This window comes from Passer montanus, unplaced genomic scaffold, assembly GCF_014805655.1.
Source record: "Passer montanus isolate IOZ18808 unplaced genomic scaffold, ASM1480565v1 scaffold10, whole genome shotgun sequence".
In the NCBI taxonomy this organism is placed as follows: Eukaryota; Metazoa; Chordata; class Aves; order Passeriformes; family Passeridae; genus Passer; species Passer montanus.
In genome coordinates, this window is record NW_024356505.1 from 26,801,017 (window position 1) to 26,803,481 (window position 2,465).

General features: G+C 49.2%; 1 protein-coding gene across 1 annotated transcript in view; it reads left to right on the forward strand.

Annotated features, from left to right (window-relative positions):
* The window catches only part of OTUD1 (OTU deubiquitinase 1), a 2,593-nt gene extending 565 nt beyond the window's left edge, over positions 1-2,028 (forward strand). Inside the window, exon 1 of the mRNA XM_039707971.1 lies at positions 1-2,028. This exon is cut by the window's left edge and continues 565 nt beyond it. Within this exon, the coding sequence (XP_039563905.1) occupies positions 1-819 (819 nt within the window). The 3' untranslated portion in view covers positions 820-2,028.
* The last annotated feature ends 437 nt before the right edge of the window (positions 2,029-2,465 follow it).

The window sequence follows — 2,465 nt, forward strand, 5'->3', positions numbered from 1 at the left end:
GAGCTGGTGCCGGGCTCGCCGCGCAGCCGCGCCTGGCTGGAGGGCATCCTGGAGAGCGTGCGGCAGGCCGGGGGCGACGGCGAGGCCGCCGCCGAGGAGCCCAGCAACCGCAGCCTGCGGCTGAGCGAGCACTGCCAGGCGCTGCAGGCGGCGGCCGCCGCAGCCCAGCCCGGCGAGGAGGAGGCGGCGGGGCCCGACGTGCGGCGGGGGCCCGGCGGCAGAGCGGAGCGCAGCGAGAAGCTGGCGCTGTACCTGGCCGAGGTGGAGAAGCAGGACAAGTACCTGCGGCAGAAGGGCCGGTTCCGCTTCCACATCATCCCCGACGGGAACTGCCTGTACCGCGCCGTCTGCAAGGCGGTGTACGGGGACCAGCGGCTGCACGGCGAGCTCCGCGAGCAGACCGTGCACTACATCGCCGACCACCTGGACCACTTCAACCCCATCATCGAGGGCGACGTGGGAGAGTTCCTCATCGGCGCCGCCCAGGACGGGGCCTGGGCCGGCTACCCGGAGCTGCTGGCCATGGGGCAGATGCTGAACGTGAACATCCACCTGACCACGGGCGGCCGGCCCGAGAGCCCCACCGTTTCCACCATGGTTCACTACCTGGGGCCCGAGGACCCGACACGGCCCAGTATCTGGCTGAGCTGGCTTAGCAACGGGCACTACGATGCTGTGCTGGACCGCGTGTGCCCCAACCCCGAGTACGAGGCGTGGTGCAGACAGACTCAGGTACAGCGGCGGCGGGATGAGGAGCTGGCCAAGTCCATGGCAGTGTCCTTGTCCAAGATGTACATTGAGCAGAATGCCTGCTCCTGAGAGCGCCTGGGCCGGGAGCTTTGCTGCAGGGACTGACAGAGAGGTGTGCTGGCTGTGATGGTGATGCCTTAATCCTTAATGAAGCAGCAGCACCCCAGACGGAGAAAGACTGTAGGTTGCGGGGGATAAATACAGACGTAGTTGTAATATTCTGTTGTAAAAACTTAGCCTCGGGTTATTTGCAAGCAGATTTCTCTGTGTATGTTTGTGTCTCCCCTCTGCACTGTCTATTTTCTATAAGAATGTATTTTTTGCACACTATTTTTAAACTGTTACCTCCATCTTCTACATCTTACATTAGTATCTGGCTTTCAGCTGTACAGCCAAAAACGTTTGTAAACAGTTTTTGTAAATAAGGCTTATGATGTAACAGCTATTTTTTGCTGTGTTTTTTACCCATAAACCTTATATTTTTACCAAATGAAGTTGATGTCAAACTGACCCCCCTAGTTGATGAAAATATTGTGGGTATTTTCTTGCAAAATTAAACTAATGGCTTTTGTAAAAGTGCGGCAAAGTGAGAACAGACTGCTTTTAGGAACAGTTGCTTTCTCTGCCTGGAGCACAGAACAGGTCCTTTGAGCCAGTTGGAACGCAGCTACACGTGAACAGTGCAGGGAGCAATTGACTCTTCTGTTTTTAATTACTGTTTTGAGTAAACTGGCCTCTTGTTGCCTGGTTGGCTCACTCTCCGCTCCATTTACATTATTTATCTATAATAACAGAACATTTACTTGCAATAGAATGTTGTGACTAGATAATAGTCTCCTGCTTTGGCAGTAATTGCCTTGGCTGCACCTCAGTGTTTGTGTTCTTGTTTCTGGGGTTATGGTGTCTTTCGTATAAGCCCTGCTTCTTTTTTGGCACTGGTGTTTCACCAACAAGTCATTATCTGATCACAACATTTTATTCACGTGACTTTATTTTCTAATCAAGAAATGAGGAATGGTATTCTACATTATGGTTTAAAAGAGAAAAAATACTTCAATTGAGGTTTGTATGGTTTGCTGGGTCAAACATTTAAATGTCTCCAATCTGGATTCTGTCTCTTCTACTTTCTGATTAACTTGTTAGATATATTTATTAAGTAATGCAGTTTGTACTTTTTTATTTTGTAATATATTGTGATTTTGGAATTTATACTGTATTTGTATAATAGGAATATTCACAGCTAAAATGGAATGAATAAAGAATATAATTTTACTTGTGCTCTTCTTTTGTATCTTGTGTATTGCTGGTGTGGGGAAGAATTGTGGGTGGGTTCACAGGACCTTTTATTTAGCTTTTCTGCCTTAGTCTCCCCTATTAAGATGTGGGAAGAAGTGGCATGGTACTTTATAGATGTGAACCACTGTTAGTTCTGGTGTCTGTCAATATATGAAAGAAAAAAATGCAGGCATTTAAAAACAATTGAATATCTGGAATTATTTTCTTACTGCAAGGGATCTTAGTGTATCTGTTTGCCAGTGAGAAACAATTTTCTATATTAATATGCCTTGGAAGAGGAGTTCTCAAGGGGTTGGTGGTGAGCCAGCTCTCTGCTGGACTGTGCACCCTTGGGCTTGGACACTGGTCTTTGGGAGCCTCCATTCTGCAGGTGGCCCCAGACTTGCTTGGGGTTTGTCCTGTCACCCTTGGATGCCTTG